Below are 15,675 nucleotides of genomic sequence, written 5' to 3' on the forward strand. Positions count from 1 at the left end.
GCTACGTTGACGTTGCTACCCCGGATTTCACACTGCCTGGACTGGAAATCATATTCATCATTTCTTTGCTAGCTTGCTGTACTCTTTGTTGCGAGTACAAGCATTGTGGGAAATAAATGGCTTTGATCAAAACAAAACTCTATAACACTGTGTGTGTGTCAGGTGACGATGACCTGGACCTTTAACAGCGCTGCTGGCTGAGAACAAGGCTGGAGAGGAACAACAGGCTAGTCAGGAAGCAAAGGACAACCTAGATGACCTGTTTGACGACGATGATGAAGAGTACAGGGAGGGACTGGAGGGGGACAGGGAGGAAGAGGATGGAGCTGTTGTTCTCTTTGGAGATGTGGATGGCATTGAAGAGGAGGAAGAAGTTGAAACACAGCCGTCTGGAGGGAAGGCTCCGGACAACCTCAATAAATCCCAAGAAGATTGACAAGGTTTGTCCACAAGGAGTTCAGTACCTCAAAATGATTATGATAGCGCTATAGCGTAGCATCAACGCCTATAGTATGTATACAGTAAATGTTTCTAAAATGCAGATATCTACTCTTAAAGTAGGTCAGCTTTGCACACTGTCTCCTTTTCTTTTTAATTCATGGCAGCTTTCTGGTTCTAATCATATTTGTTGTGTTTCTGTGTGTTCTCAGAGGAGCTGAGGCATATGCAGATGCAGAGGCTGCAACAGCAGCTAGAGGCCTCCCAGAAGAGCTCTACTCTGGACTGCGGCTGAGGTCAGAGCACACACACACACTCATCTACCTATAACACACAAACACTCCAAGGTTTCTTGTCCGTAGCTCAGATATGGATTCTGAATGGTTCATTGGTTTCAGGTGTGTCCTCCACGGAGATGGATGGCAAGATGGCCGACCGCAAGCTGATCCGGCTCTCCCAGTTGCCTGAGCGCCTGGCCCAGGAGAAACCGGAGGAGTCTGACTTGGGTCACCTTCGCTGTGCTGGTTAACAAAGCCACACCACAGAGCAACAGCAGACCAGAATTACCCCCTCTATACCCAGGGGCGGAAATCCCGGGGGGGACACGACCCCCCCATCCTTGGAAAAATATGATTTGTCCCCCCCAATATATCACTGAAACATAACTATGTAATTTAAATAATATTAATAATACGCAATGAAAGCAATTGTGCTGATTATAGACACTTAATAGCGCGTTTTTAAGTTTCAAAAGATTGCGACCCCCCCACCCTTTGCCTCACAATGTTTTGATCCACTGCCAGTTCCTTAGTTGGCAAGGTAAAAGAGGGGTCATATCTACTGTCTGAAAGGCACTCCATGAACGTAACTGAAGTGAGTTTAATCCAGTCAATCGCGCACACACACTAGCTGAATATGCAGAGCTAGCGCGCAAATATTAACTATTAAGCTAGCTAGTACCTATTCCATTTATGTGGCCTCGTCAAAGATGGAATCTTTGCTATCGTCAATTTATTCCAAGATCAGCATGCAGATGATGTAAGTTAGTGCTTCAAAGTCCCTGCGATAAGGTTAGCGATAAACTGAAGTCCAAACTGAACAGAACTACACTCTCTTCTACCATTGTCTTAAATATATTTAATGGTCTCGTTGCAAAAGCTAAATTGTCACAAGGGAACATTTATTTATTTTATTTCACCTTTATTTAACCCGGGTAGCAAAGATTATAGCAAACACCACTGAAACAGAATTGGTGCTCGCTAGCTTTGCAAATTCAGCTATTGTTGAAAGCCAGCCAATATGAAACAAACTATTAAAATTACAAAAGGTTGCAGCATATGTTGTGTAAATGGTGAACTCATACAGCTGTCAACTCTTGTCATTTTAATCCGTTTCACATTTGCTAGCTACCTTTTAGATCGAAGCCCAAATAGAATGATAAAACATAAGATGACAGAAGCCCATCTCCTACTGTAAATAACCTACACACTGTGTGTGTGTGTAGCCAGCCAGCCAGGTAGAAAAATGGCAGAAAAATAAAAGACGGACATCAGAGTATTTTTCAATACACCAAAACGCATAGTAAGAACCCTAGTAGCCTAATATCTCAAAGACTAGTTGATAAAATGTTCATAAGAAAGAAATGAAATTCTAATGGAAATGTTTCACAATGATGTCATTAGGCAGAGCAGGCAACAGATGGCACACAGACAGCAGAGTTGGGGACAGATATGCAGGGACAGACTGGCAGAGACAGGGAGTCTCAGGTAAGTTTGTTGAGTCTTTGTTTGGCAACATTATGAAAGGTTCTCCATTTTTTTTACTTGTAAAATAGGAACATAATTGGAAAATGCCATGGATACCCCCACTCTCAACTTAAACTGGTGACTGAACTAAGATTTGTTAAAGGCAATGGTATTGCTGTTGTGATTAGTTGTGTAGTTTTGGGTACCGGTAGTTAGGAGTACGGCAAACACCTTATTTCTTTGGTTCCTCAATATACATTTACCATATTACAATGTAGGCTATGTGTTACAGCACTACTTTTGGTGTCCCCCTCAGGAATTGCTCTTGAGAAAACGTAATGTAATTGTCCCCTCCAAAGTTGATATCAGATTTTCGCCCCTGTCTATACCACAGGAGGTTGGTAGCACCTTAATTGGGGAGGACGGGCTCGTGGTAATGGATGGAGCGGAATCAGTGGAATGGTATCAAGCACATGGTGTCCTTGTACTCTGGCTCTGTACTGTATACCAACATGCAACTTCAACATCTACATTTGGTCAATGATCATGTGGATTTGTTGACATGGACAGGACTCCAGAAGTATGTAAGGCTGAAAAAAAAGTAATTGACTTGATAAGACGTGGGCCAACCTGTATTCATTTCAGATGGGTCAGAGATGGCAGCATTAAGACTTATCTCCCTCCCTCTGCTCACAGGGTAAGACTTCAGCATCTGGAAGCTGTCTGACCTCCATGACCTGGAAGTGTACGTGTCTCTCTTTCTGTTTGGGGAGGTGCATAAGGAGCACTGGAAGACTGAGCCAGGCACCGTCATGGGCATCCCCAACCCCATGAAGGCCAAAGACGGATATGACAGGGTGGGTGTGTGTTTACTTTCTCTGTAGTGTGTGTGTGTTCTCACCATCTCCTCTCTTCTCCCACCCCTTCTGTCTCTCTCCCCCCCAGGTGTCTCTGTCAGTGGACCACCATCAGAAGGTGTTGTTGATGGGGGAGGCTCAGGACTATGGCACCTGTAAGGCAGCCAAGAAGAACGGAGACCCCTGCTCTCAGATTGTCAACCTGGTGGGTTTGCCTTTGCATCCAGAAACACACACAACCTGAACTGCTCAACGGCTCCTCCATCCACTCTCTGACCCACACTGACCCTCAGAACTGACCTAAAGGCTTATCGGTGTCATTCATATTTACTGTGTCAGTCATATACCACCACCAAATAGAGAGAGGGACATTTGAGAACTTGTGAAGTGACATAGTTGAAAGTGTTTCTCTCCAGTTGGAGGGTGTAGGACTGTTGTCATGTGCTATCTCTCTGCAGTAGGAGGGTGTACGACTGTCATGTGCTATCTCTCTGCAGTAGGAGGGTGTACGACTGTTGTCATGTGCTATCTCTCTGCAGTAGGAGGGTGTACGACTGTTGTCATGTGCTATCTCTCTGCAGTAGGAGGGTGTAGGACTGTTGTCATGTGCTATCTCTCTGCAGTAGGAGGGTGTAGGACTGCTGTCATGTGCTATCTTTCTGCAGTAGGAGGGTGTAGGACTGTTGTCATGTGCTATCTCTCTGCAGTAGGAGGGTGTAGGACTGTTGTCATGTGCTATCTCTCTGCAGTAGGAGGGTGTAGGACTGCTGTCATGTGCTATCTCTCTCTGCAGTAGGAGGGTGTAGGACTGTTGTCATGTGCTATCTCTCTCTGCAGTAGGAGGGTGTAGGACTGTTGTCATGTGCTATCTCTCTCTGCAGTAGGAGGGTGTAGGACTGCTGTCATGTGCTATCTCTCTCTGCAGTAGGAGGGTGTAGGACTGTTGTCATGTGCTATCTCTCTCTGCAGTAGGAGGGTGTAGGACTGTTGTCATGTGCTATCTCTCTCTGCAGTAGGAGGGTGTAGGACTGTTGTCATGTGCTATCTCTCTGCAGTAGGAGGGTGTAGGACTGTTGTCATGTGCTATCTCTCTGCAGTAGGAGGGTGTAGGACTGTTGTCATGTGCTATCTCTCTCTGCAGTAGGAGGGTGTAGGACTGTTGTCATGTGCTATCTTTCTGCAGTAGGAGGGTGTAGGACTGTTGTCATGTGCTATCTCTCTGCAGTAGGAGGGTGTAGGACTGTTGTCATGTGCTATCTCTCTCTCTGCAGTAGGAGGGTGTATGACTGTTGTCATGTACTATCTCTCTCTCTGCAGTATGAGTGCCAGTACTGCCAGTACCACGTCAAGGCCCAGTATAAGAAGATGAGTGCCCAGCGGGCCGAGCTGCAGTCGTCTTTCTCAGGGAAGGCCACAGGGAAGGGCAACAGCCTGAAGGAACGACTGTGTCAGACTGGCTTCCTCTACGGAGGCATGTCCTCACCAGCCTGCGTTGCCGCACTGTGAGTGAGTGAGTGTGTGTGTGTGTGTCACAGTGAATATTGTGTGCATGTGTGTGTTGGTTGTTCAGTGTGTTTACCTTTGTAAGCGTCAGTCGTCTCTAAGCAGTGTTTTCTATTAGTGCCGGTAATCAGCCGGTTACAGACTCATTTTCAACCGGCTACTTTTTCCACTTCATATTAAGTAGGCAACTTTTCATTTGAGTTTCAATTGGCTAGTCCGTCAAGCCATCTCCCGCGAGAATGAAAGATCTGCATCTTCTAGTGATCTATTGATAGGAAGGTACCTGTCAATCACAAAGCCAGCGATGACAGGGAAACGCAGTCTGCTGTCTGTCCCGCCTCCCGGTACAATTTGTGCTGCCTGTGGTTGGTTGCAGTCAAATTTCTTTACACAGAGGAGGGAGAGAGCGTGATGGTCGTGAATTTGCACGTCCCACGTAATGTAAGTGGTAACGATGAGTCGAAATCCACTTAGACAAATTATTGTTTTCTGGCACATAGCCAGTCACGCTGAGTCGTGGCGCCTTGGCTATTTACTGTGCGTTGATTGACAACTGAACAGCAGGTGTTGACTAGTTTATGAAATGTGTCCAACTGTCTTGAATAAAGTCTCCTATATCCCTTCGCCATTCAGAAATCCTGCAACGTGGTTATATGTCCATGGTATCGCATCAGACAAGTAAACCTAAGGACTTTCCCAGGTTTCCTTTGCTAGGATGTCGGGGTTTTCCAGACAGTAATTCTAAAGTGAGTGACTGGTCTCGTCGGTCAGTGTAGCCTACCCAATGGCATCGTCTGTCCTTTGGCTCCCTTATAGGCTACTGGTAGGCCTAGTCTTTTTGGCAATTATCTGCATCAAATGTTTTCATAATTGATCTGAAGATGGTGAATCATCACTGCAGGAACATTAGGTAGTGGGGAGCCTCATCCTGGTCCAAATATGGTAATTAGGGCCCTCACGGAATCCAGGCATTAAAACAGAATTCAACAATATTCAATCATTTATTGACCTTAGTAGGGAATCAACTAAATGTATTGAAAATGTATTCATTTGCCCAAGATGGTCATATTACATGAACAGAATGCAATACCACAACACGTTTTTCTACTCTGGGAGGGGAACTCGATAATGTATTCAATCATTTCGCTGTTTATTTCAGATGGATTCAAGGTATTAGAGCAATGGTCGCATTCCTAGTATATCACCAAATATTTCTGTAGAAAAGCCAACGAACGATAAAGGCTTGCCCCGTGTTGAGCTGTTTCCGGTAGGTGCACGCGATTCCTAAGTCCTGCGTACCGGGTAAGTGTTCCCGTGAGACAAACTCCGCCTACGCGGACCGGTGTTGTGCCGAAATCTCCCCCTGCCAGAATTCTCTCTCCCCCCCCTTCGCGTTCTTCTTGCTTGCAAGTTGAGATTTCTGCTCTTCACTCCGTTGTCAGATTAGCCTACATTTCACTGATCTTAGTTGCAGAAAGCATTTTTGTATGCAGTTTTCGGTTTGTGTATGTGGCGGTTCTAGCTTGTATGGCGCCCCGTACCTCCCTGGGCGGCTGCCCATGTCGCCCGTACCTCAATCCGCTACTGATTTTGTTTGTCTATAAATAAATCTCTTTGCCAAAATTCGCCATCTCTCCCATGTCTTAAAGTGTAGGGATAATAATTCAGTCATAGTTGTTCTTTACTCGCTCCTCTGTTTAATATAACACATACATTAATTATTCGTTTCGGTTGCCTATCCTGATGTGAAGTTTGTTCTATATAAAGTATTTGACTCTAGCCACAAAATTAAGGAAATTAGAAGAGGGATTCTGGCTGGGGGGAGATTTTCAGCACAACGCCGGCAAATCTGTGACTAAATCGAGTGCATCTACTGTGCTGCCCAATCTGAGAGCTCAAATCACCGTGGCTGCAGAGCTTCCATGACCCTGACCACAGCCAAGTTTAATAGGCTACTAGCCTACGGAAGATTTAATAACTTTTAAAACCATGACCACAGAGAGACTGTCAACGAATACAGCAAAGAGCTGCTGTTTTTATGACTGAGTTCCTGTTTAAGTTTATATTCAGCACTGTCACTGTTTTTATTCAACACTATTACAAAACGCGCTTCTCCGTTCTTCCGCTCGGGCTGCAGCTGCAATGAATGAGTAGCCAAGTATCGATAGCCCTGCGTTTTATTATTATTAGCAGCTCGTCGTGTCAATTTTAATATCAAGGAATATTTCACTTTCTCTGGTCACAGGAACAACATGAATTTGTGCATGTGGGAGATGCGCTGCGACTCTAGTTTGGCCATCAGGTGGAAGACGGTGTCCCCTCTCTCTGGTCAGTCTCACCGGAGGAAAGGAAGGAGAGAACAGGGACCGTGAGAGGCAGTTGGGAAAAAATAGTTTTGAACAGTCATCCAGCTCTGAATTCCAAGTCTGAAACTCTGGCATCTTTCTAGCGCTCCGACTTTTCCACCTGAAGGTCACTGACGTCGTGATTTGACCTTGTTGACCATCAGATGCAGGTACCATCAGTCCAGTAAAATAAAAAAGCGAATTATTTCAATTCATGCTCCACAGTGCCTCACAAGTGCTAAACCAGCTTATCTATTTTGTTATAAAAGCTCAGGTTTTGAAATATAATATGGTTTGATTAACAATATTGGCAGGCCAATCAAAATAGCCAATATGCTGTGATAATGTATTAGGCCAACTGCCCAAACCTCATTCCTACAAAACTGTTTGTGTGGGTTAATGTAAAAACAATCTTGAGTAGTAGATCTCAAGCTTGATTTTTGACTGCAAAAGTGATCTTGGCTCAGAAAAGGTTGGTGACCACTGTATTAGACTGTACCAGAGGCCATCCAAATAGAGCTCCTGGCTGGCTACTCTTTCTGTTTGGCTGGCTACTCTTTCTGTTTGGCTGGCTACTCTTTCTGTTTGGCTGGCTACTCTTTCTGTTTGGCTGGCTACTCTTTCTGTTTGGCTGGCTACTCGATGTAGTTGTGGAAAACACTGCTCTAAGTCTTTGTCTGCGCTGTGAGTCAGTATGTGTGTGTTTGTGTTGTTTACACTTATGTACACCTCCGTTCCTGTCTGCGTCTGGCCCTAAGAAGCCCTCCTAGACCACTCTAGGGAACCTGTTTGTGAAGGGATCAGACTAGCTGGCCAGTCAGGCCAAGAGACTTGGGGAGATGGAGGGAGTGAGAGGGGGCGAGAGAGGTTTAAGAGTGGTGCTCTTTCTTCATGTGTTTGATTTGTTTTTCAGCCATGAAGTCTAACGAGGTGTCTGGCTGCTCAGACAACTTCAAGGACCTGTTATCCATGCCTACCCCGGGAACCCTCCAACTGAAGAGATACTTCACCAAACCCCCAGGTAACACCAGACCAAACTCATGAACACATCAGACGGGCCATCTGGAGACTAGAGAAAGACAGGAGAGCTTTAGAAGCAAAACTGTGTTTTTTACCTTGGTGTGTTTTCTCCCTGCTTGTCAATGCATTCGAATTACAATATCATATTTTTCTCTCTTCACCCCCCCCCCTCTTTCTCTTCCACCTTCTCTCCCTTCCTCCCTCACTCCCCCAGGTTCCAAGGGCTCGGACGGTGCAGGGGTCCAGTCCATCTCTGCCTCTGACCTGAAGCAGCAGAAACAGCAGCAGAAGCAGCTCTTAGAGAACCGCAGAGGAGTTCCAGCAGAGGGTCCTCCAGAACTCAGGCAAGGCGGGAGTCCCCGGGGCCTCTCTCCCATCTAGAGGGGCCCTCCTGTCCCCCAAATCTGCCTCAGATGTCCCCAAAGCCACCCAGAGCCCCACCACCCCAACACTGGGGAGGGGTTTTAACAAGGGAGATGGTAACTTGTTTTTTGACCACACCCCTCCTCCGCCCCCAACGGCACACAGCCTGTCAGCAGCCAAGGTAGGTGGTGCTCACCCTATCAAATGCTTTCATGCTTAGCGTACACTGTTGTGCTGTTGATTTGACTGTAGAATGTGACGTCATTGAAACGCTAGAGTTCAGAGGTTGGAGGTTAAAGGTGAAGCTGCCCCGCTTCTCTCTAGTTGGCTGCTCTGAAGAAGCTGAGAGTGAAGGGGGCTGGGCTGGCCAAAGAAGACCCCAACGCTGTGAAAAGGAAGAGGAGCAACAGCACTGACGTCACCACCAGGGTGCAGAAGAACCTGTCCTCGCCCGATGGTACACACCTGAGCGCACGCACACACACAAACAGAGAGTCCCTGTTCTTACCCATCCTCTGTGATCTGCCTCTGTGCAGGTGAACAGCTTGGGGCCGAGGAGGAGGGGCCAGCCCAAAAGAAGAGGCAGGAACAAATGGACTATGTCCAATCAGAGGAGTTCAAGAAGATCCTCAACGCCAAGTCCAGCCACGGGGCCGAGCTACAGGCGGTGAGTCAGAAATTCCACAACCATAGCAGCCTAGTGTAACTGCTCCCTTCTCTGTGTAACACTGTAATGATTCCCCAGTGTTATAATAGTTCCTCTCTCTTTAGGCAGAGTACCAGCAGCAGGAGCGCTACTTTGACCCCCTGGTGAAGGAGGCGATGGAGGACAAGATGAGGAACATCAGAGAGCAGAAGTGTTGAGCCGTCAACTGTAAAAAGGTCTGTGTCCAATCACAGGTCTTATTCACTAGTGTCATCAGCTGTCCTGCAGTTTAAATCACCAGTTAACAACCAAACCAACAGTTTTATTCTGTTGAGTGAAAATCTACTCCATCTGGGATTTGAACCATCAGCTTTTCTTCACGGTAGTCAGATGAAAAGCCAGATGAAGGCCTCCCGGGTGGCGCAGTGGTCTAAGGCACTGCATCATAGTGCTAGCTGTGCCACTAGATATTCTGGGTTCGAGTCCAGGCTCTGTCGCAGCCGGCCACGACCGGGAGACCCATGGGGCGGCGCACAATTGGCCCAGTGTCGTCCGGGTTAGGAGAGGGTTTGGCCGGCAGGGATGTCCTTGTCCCATCGCGCACTAGCGACTCCTGTGGTGGGCCGGGCGCAGTGCACGCTGACACGGTCGCCAGGTGTACGGTGTTTCCTCCCATTGTGTCAAGAAGCAGTGCGGCTTGGTTGGGTTGTTTCGGAAGACGCACGGCTCTCGAACTTCGCCTCTCCTGAGTCCGTACAGGAGTTTTAGCAATGAGACAAGACTGTAACTACCAATTGGATACCACGAAATTGGGGAGAAAAAGGGGTAAAAATGAAAAGCCAGATGAAAGACCCTCCTAGCACCTTAGAATTTCCCCCTTGGGCCAACTAGCAATTTAGACTGGTACGATTAACGGTCCCAATGACGTGTGATAGCCTAGCATGATAGCAGATTGGGCAGACTGCTCAGAATTCTAATTCACCTACGATCAACATTATTTAATCATCCTGTCAGACCAATATAACTGTCTTTACGGCTTAGATACATATTTATCTGTGTTTATCTGTGTCTTGTCTCCAGTGTAAGTGCACATACTTCAAGCCCGCTGATTGCTGTGTGGAGAAGCATGAGCTGCAGTGGCACGATGCCACCAAACGCTTCTTCAAGTGCCCCTGTGGACAGAGAGCCGTCGCACTGGACCGCCTGCCGCACAAACACTGCAGGTGAGACACGTACACACACACACACACACACGCTACAGTTGAGGCGCACACTCTCAAACACAATGCAGGTCACGTGCTACTGCGTTCATCAGATATGATAATGCTGCGTTCTCTATCGCAGTAACTGTGGCCTGTTCAAATGGCAAAGAGACGGCATGTTGAAGGTAAGTGTTGTGTTCTAGAAGGTTTTTAGTTCAGATGGACCCAAAGAACTTCCTTCTCCCATCTGATTGGTCCTGGGTTTGACTACTACTTCCTGTTCCCTAACTGTTTCCTGTTCCTGTCCACAGGAGAAGTCAGGGCCTAAGATAGCTGGGGAGCTGCTGCAGCCTCGAGGTGACGAGCAGCCCAAGTTCCTCAACAACATGCAGTAGCCCTCAGTCACTGACAATCACCTTCATCATTGTCTTCATCATGATGCGACTACTGCTGGTACTATTGGAGTTTCTTGTGTATATTTATCTGCCTTTTGTAGAGTGCTTTTTAAATGTCCTTTTAATGTTTGTTTTTTTACTGTGGATACAATTTGAAGTTGATTATGGATTTGAAATTGCTGTTTTGAATAGATTCAATTGTATTTCCGAATGAGTTGTTTGTTGTTCCCTCCTGCTGGGTTTGATGGGAATGTGCTGATTAAATCGTGCTGAGTGATTTACCAACCATCTTGTCCTTTTTCTGACTTGGGCTCGCTGGAAGAAGTTGTCTCCTGTGCTATATTGCGTTTTTTACAGTCTGAGGGAGTTTTAGAGACACCCAGAATAGTAACGGGAGCTGGATAAAGAGAAGATCAAGTACGTCTGAACAAGGGAATCACCTCACTGTTTTGCTTCTCCCGAATGTGATTTAATACAGCTTGAAGTGATAGTCTGCCTCATCAAAATGATCAACAGTCGGTTGTATTGATCTAAGCAGGTTGTAAAGAACACATCTATCAACCACAGGTGTCCTTAGTTAAACTTCTCTCTTCTCTTTCCCTCTCTGTCTGTCCCCTGCTCTCTGCCCAGCGCTGTCTAAAGTTGCAGCTGTGGAATGTTGGTAGTCTCGCATGGAATCCCGACATTAATCTGTCTGATGAGTTCCCCAGCACTCACTTGCACAGTCTTTCATTTTATCATCCCTTCTCCAGCTTCCCCTCTCTCTTTTCACTCGCTCTTTCTCTCACATTTAATTCAGGTTATGAATCTTGGTGCTTAAGAATTCACCCCCTGATTTAGTGACACTAACAATGAGAACCTCTAAATGCCAACAATTTTTTTTACGGCAGTACATTTTATTGGTGTCTGTGGTCCTGAATTACGGTTACAGGTTTCATATTTGTGATTACAGTTGGGTTACAATACAGAAAAGACGGTACAGTTTCATACACAGATAGATATGAAAGATACACAGACCACACCAAACAGTCCACCACACAGATACATGTACAAACATAGAGATTGAAATAAGCATGCATAGAAGTACACATACAATCACGACAGCCTCCTTTTTCAAACTTGACTTGCCAGTCTTTAATATAAATGTTACAAAACTGCGTTTTATCTACATAATACTACCATTTTAAATGATTGAGTTTAATAGTTTTGTACGTAAACCTTTTTATTCCTAGGTGAGTGACGTTTTGGCCACCTCCCATGGTCTTGTTATGTCCGTCTGATAGGCTAGGTGTCTTAATTGGCACAGGGTCCTGCCGATCACAGGCTGGTGCACTATGTTCTGATCTCCTTGGCCTATTGAGCATGCTCACCAACCGCGGGGATAACGGGGGTAGAGTCCATCGTAGTGGAACTCGCGCCACTGCTCTGTCTTCTCCCGTGTCCTCTCATCCTGCTCTGTGGATGGAGAGAGGAGAAAGAGGGTTGAGGGTTTTCTGTTTGTGCCAACCTGCAGAGTGTAGAACGCGGAGGACTATGAAAGTGTATTTCTGTCCTTCATGTGAAACACTTTGGTTTACTTATGTGGGAGAAAACACTTCCCAGAAACACAATAGGCACAAGAACTACCACAAACCCAACACATCCCTATACAGACGTGTGGTCAAAGTGTTCAGTGCAGCACACTGTGTGAAAACTGTGATTAGACTCTGTGATTACTGCAGATAAATCAAGCTGTGGCGTTTACCACTAAGAGGTATAAGGGTCTGAGTTTAACTAAATGGGTACTTATAGTTTAAACCTCATCTTTGGAACAGAGTTAGTCGGTCTTACCATCGCGCTCCTCTTCCACATAGTTCTCAAACTCGTCCCTCTGTTCGTCGTAGTACTCCCTCCTCCTCTCATCAGCTGACAGACGTACCCTCTGCTCAGCTATGGAGGGAGGGAGGAAGGGGAAAAAAGAGGGAAAGAAGGAGAGATGGAAGAAGGTGTTATGGTCACTTAAGGTAGAGTGAGAGGTGTTGTCTTAGTTACGTAATGAAACTCAAAGCTGTTTGGCGCCAAACTTCCAACCTGTCCTCACCTCACACTTTCCTCATGCCACACACTGCAGGAAGTCCAACTCTATCACACAGTTTTTGGGAGAAATACTGTACCTGTTTCTTTATATATATACACACACACACACACACACACAGAGGTCGGTACTGTATACATTGGACACTAGCCCTCATTTGGGTACTCTCAGAAGGTTTATGGTGACATCTCAATATTTGGAGTACACACACACAACAAGAACACACACTGAATAGTAGGTTGTTTTCTTACAAAACAGTCTGGTGGAATGAGGCTTTGCGGAATGGAAACTTTCTCAGGTACTAGACTTACTGGTTGGGTTTGCTATCTCCCTCTCTCTGTCTGATTCAATTCAAAGGGATTTATTGGCATGGGAAACATATATTTACATTGCCAAAGCAACTGAAATAAACAATCAAAAATGAACAATAAACATTACAATCACAATTTTCTAAGGGATAGAAACATTTCAGATGTCATATTGTGGCTATGTACAGTGTTATAATGATGTGAAAATAAAGTACAAAAGGGGAAAAAAATAAACATCAATATGGGTTGTATTTACTGGTTGCCCTTTTCTTGTGGCAACAGGTCCCAAATCTCTCTTTCTCTCCCTCTCTCTGTCATCGTGGCTGCAGACCTGCTCACGTGTCTTACTGTAACCCAATGACCAAGTTAACAGACCTTTCCATTATCCTCCTCAGGTTTCTTCTCTTTCTTTTCTCTCTCTCGTTTCCTCCTCTCTCTCTCTCTCTCTCTCTCTCTCTCTCTCTGCACTAGAATGGTTAATTGGTCCACACATTCCTGTCTCAGCTCCTGCAGTGCCTTCCATTTTACCTGCGCATCACTCCACTAACACGGTCACAACAAAGTCGTATTCACACATACACACACATTCACACACACCCTCATGCACGCGCGCACACACACACTTCTCCCCCTTCTCTCTCGTGCACACCCAGCGCCTTGGTGACTGGCTGGCAAGCGATAAAAACAGTAATTTGTAACTAACGCTTTCCAGGAATGTGGGCTTGTTTTCTCTGAGCTGTGGCCCAGAGAGGTGAGCTGACAGGGAGCTGGAGCAGACGACAGCATTTCTGTCTCTGGGACTGGCTGAGAGGGACAGAGAGAGAGAGAGAGGGAGAGGGAAAGAGGCTGCTCCATACTACCCTGTGACTCCTTTTGCTGCCTCCAGCCAGTGTGTGTGTGTGTGTGTGTGTGTGTGTGTGTGTGTGTGTGTGTGTGTGTGTGTGTGTGTGTGTGTGTGTGTGTGAAACAGATGGCTTCAAATGCTTTTAAGCTTTTGGAGCAGCTACCAGCGATACACCTGTGGGAGTCTTCAGTCTGCCCTCAGAGTTCACAGCCATGACCTCAAACCACACCAGCCAACATTTTAATCCACAGACCATCAAATGAATAGACTTTGAGTCCACACACACACACCACCAGTCTCTACAGAGTGCTGTAAACCTCCCAAAACAAACTGTCCATAATGGCACCAGCAACTTCAACCACATGCAAACACTACCATCATCAACCCCCATGCCCCCTGTCCTGCCCCTGCCCTGGCTCCATGGTAACGCCCCATAGTGATGCTAAACAGCCTCACCGAGGACCTCCGCCTCATGTTTGCCCGAGCGCCGACTACGCTTTTTGAAGAAGTTGGCTGCATCCGTCTCGGGCATGAAGACTCGCCGCGCTGACCCTGGGGGCAGAGAGTACCAGGGAAGGGTCAAAGAGGGTCATTGGGGTCACTCGGGTTGGGGAGGGGGAATGGAACATATGACACTCACCTTTGGGCTCTGCAGCTTTTCCCTCTCTTCCATCTGTCACCGATGCACTCCGCACCCCGGGGGAGACTGGGAGAGAGAGAGGTTTTTGTCAATTTTACACTTGAGCTGATCAGCAAGGCCTCTTTCTAGAAGTTCTGCACAAGCACCTTTCAGAAAAGGTCTCACCGTAAACATCAAACCACCATAAAAAAAGTTAAAATTCACCCTCCCCCTCCTCTCCCACACCCTTCCTTGAACCCCCCCCCCCCCCAGCATGTCAACCCCCTATCGTGGTACTTACGTGTGAGGATGAGGAGGGTGGCGAGCAGAGAGAGAAAGACCAGATGAGTCCAGGACATGATGAAGAATACAGTGGAGCAGCGCTGCGAACAGTGAAGTTATGAACTGAGAGAGAGAGGGAGAGGCGAGGGAGGGAGGGAGGGAGAGGGGAGGGAGGGAGAGGCGAGGGAGGGAGGGAGGGAGAGGGGAGGGAGGGAGGGAGAGGCGAGGGAGAGGGGAGGGAGGGAGAGGGAGGGAGGGAGGGAGGGAGGGAGGGAGAGGGGAGGGGAGGGAGAGGGGAGGGAGGGAGAGGGAGGGAGGGAGGGAGAGGGGAGGGAGGGAGAGGCGAGGGAGGGAGGGAGGGAGAGGCGAGGGAGGGAGGGAGGGAGGGAGGGATGGAGAGAGTGGGTGTGAAGAGAAAGAGAGGGAGTTTTGGGGAAGGGGGACAGCTGGAATTTCGTTTGCCCAGAGGAGGGGCGAGGAGGGGCCATGAAATATAACCTGAGCCAGAATCTGTGTTGTCGTTACTGAGAGACACTTAAGAACACACAAGAAAAATCTCCAGAGACCATATACAGGGGGGTACCGGTACAGAGTCAATGTGCCGTGGCACCGGTTAGTTGAGGTAATATGTACATGAAGGTACAGTTATTACAGTGACTATGCATAGATGATAACAACAGAGAGTAGCAGCGGTGTAAAAGAGGGGGAGAGGAGGAGGGGGGGCAATGCAAATAGTCTGGGTAGCCATTTGATTTGGTGTTTGGGGGTTGAAGCTGTTTAGAAGCCTCTTGGACCTAGACTTGGCGCTCTGGTACCGCTTGCCGTGTGGTAGCAGAAAGAACAGTTTATGACTAGGGTGGCTGGAGTCTGACAATTTTGAACTTCTAAACAAAATAAACTGAGCAAAAAAAGAAACATCCCTTTTTCAGGACCCTGTCTTTCAAAGATAATTCGTAAAAATCCAAACAACTACACATATCTATATTGTAAATGGTTTAAACACTGTTTCCCATGCTTGTTCAATGAACCATAAA

The 15,675-nt window shown here is 46.8% G+C and overlaps 2 protein-coding genes across 2 annotated transcripts; one reads left to right on the top strand and one right to left on the bottom strand.

Annotated features, from left to right (window-relative positions):
* Positions 1-172: 172 nt before the first annotated feature.
* On the top strand, positions 173-10,800 carry LOC115180170 (protein MCM10 homolog; the record flags this gene model as incomplete). The annotated part of the gene is given in 16 exon segments (XM_029742049.1): positions 173-440; positions 651-728; positions 837-962; positions 2,886-3,040; positions 3,129-3,245; positions 4,358-4,542; positions 5,703-5,713; positions 7,802-7,909; positions 8,123-8,207; positions 8,209-8,452; positions 8,596-8,728; positions 8,808-8,938; positions 9,043-9,153; positions 9,998-10,140; positions 10,262-10,304; positions 10,431-10,800. Coding segments are annotated over 16 exon segments (2,022 nt in total), but the record flags the coding sequence as incomplete, so codon positions are not given.
* Positions 10,801-11,389: 589 nt separating this feature from the next.
* LOC115180494 (unique cartilage matrix-associated protein) lies at positions 11,390-14,755 on the bottom strand. The gene is made up of 5 exons (XM_029742635.1): positions 14,661-14,755; positions 14,381-14,446; positions 14,197-14,292; positions 12,345-12,443; positions 11,390-11,969 (listed from the first exon to the last, which is right to left on the bottom strand). The coding sequence occupies exons 1-5, from the start codon at positions 14,716-14,718 to the stop codon at positions 11,881-11,883; spliced, it is 408 nt and encodes a 135-aa protein (XP_029598495.1). The 5' UTR covers positions 14,719-14,755; the 3' UTR covers positions 11,390-11,880.
* Between the last annotated feature and the right edge of the window lie 920 nt (positions 14,756-15,675).

This window comes from Salmo trutta, chromosome 40 (genome assembly GCF_901001165.1).
Source record: "Salmo trutta chromosome 40, fSalTru1.1, whole genome shotgun sequence".
NCBI lineage: Eukaryota > Metazoa > Chordata > Actinopteri > Salmoniformes > Salmonidae > Salmo > Salmo trutta.